Source organism: Nestor notabilis, unplaced genomic scaffold (genome assembly GCF_000696875.1).
Source record: "Nestor notabilis isolate BGI_N333 unplaced genomic scaffold, ASM69687v1 scaffold11461, whole genome shotgun sequence".
Taxonomy (NCBI): domain Eukaryota; kingdom Metazoa; phylum Chordata; class Aves; order Psittaciformes; family Psittacidae; genus Nestor; species Nestor notabilis.
In genome coordinates, this window is record NW_009914261.1 from 18845 (window position 1) to 19554 (window position 710).

Here is a 710-nt window from a genome sequence, read left to right on the forward strand (position 1 = left end):
ACTGCGCCACCCCTGGCAGTGTTCAAGGCAGGGTTGGACACAGGGGCTTGGAGCAACCTGCTCTAGTGGAAGGTGTCCCTGCCCGGGGCAGGGGTTTGGAGCTGGCTGAGCTTTAAGGTCCCTTCCAACCCAAACAGTTCTATGATTATATGAAGTGGCCCAGGTCTGGTTTGATGGGGAAAATTTGGGTCTTTCCTCTGCTGTTACCAACAGTTGGGTTTTTTCTCTGTGGTTTCTCACAGGTGCAGTGAATGCAAAACCGTTTTCCACCGGGAATGCCAAGCGAGCGCCAGGTCATGCCCGCGCTGTGAGCGCCGGCGGAGGTACCAGCGGGAGCTGGAGGCAGAGGCCTGTGCAGAGCCAAGTCTTTAGCATCCAGGGACTGCCCTCGATCTCATCCAGCCCTTGGGTCTCATCCAGCCGGGAAGAGGCTGGCAGTAGCTGCAGGGTCCTGCGCCTCGGGGCAGGGAACCATGTGCCATGGGTGTTCCTGCCCCCCCAGCGCTAACGAACCCGGTGCTGCTCGGGAGGGGCTCTGAGTCGTGCTTCTAGTGGAAACCCAGCAGCTTTCCAGAGGATTCCAGCCAAGGGGGTAGATAATGGACATTGACTAAATCTCTAGTTTTTTAGGGTGTTCGGTACTGAAGAAACTGTATTTTTGTACAGGGGGGGCTGCAGGAGCCGGCCTGGGCCAGGGGGTGACGGCAGCC

At 58.2% G+C, this 710-nt stretch overlaps 1 protein-coding gene across 1 annotated transcript in view; it reads left to right on the plus strand.

Moving 5' to 3' along the window:
* PLEKHM1 (pleckstrin homology domain containing, family M (with RUN domain) member 1) overlaps positions 1 to 372 on the plus strand; it is a 15234-nt gene extending 14862 nt beyond the window's left edge. The window contains exon 11 of the mRNA XM_010023569.1: positions 243 to 372. Within this exon, the coding sequence (XP_010021871.1) occupies positions 243 to 372 (130 nt within the window). The remainder of the gene's footprint in view (positions 1 to 242) is intronic.
* Positions 373 to 710: the final 338 nt, after the last annotated feature.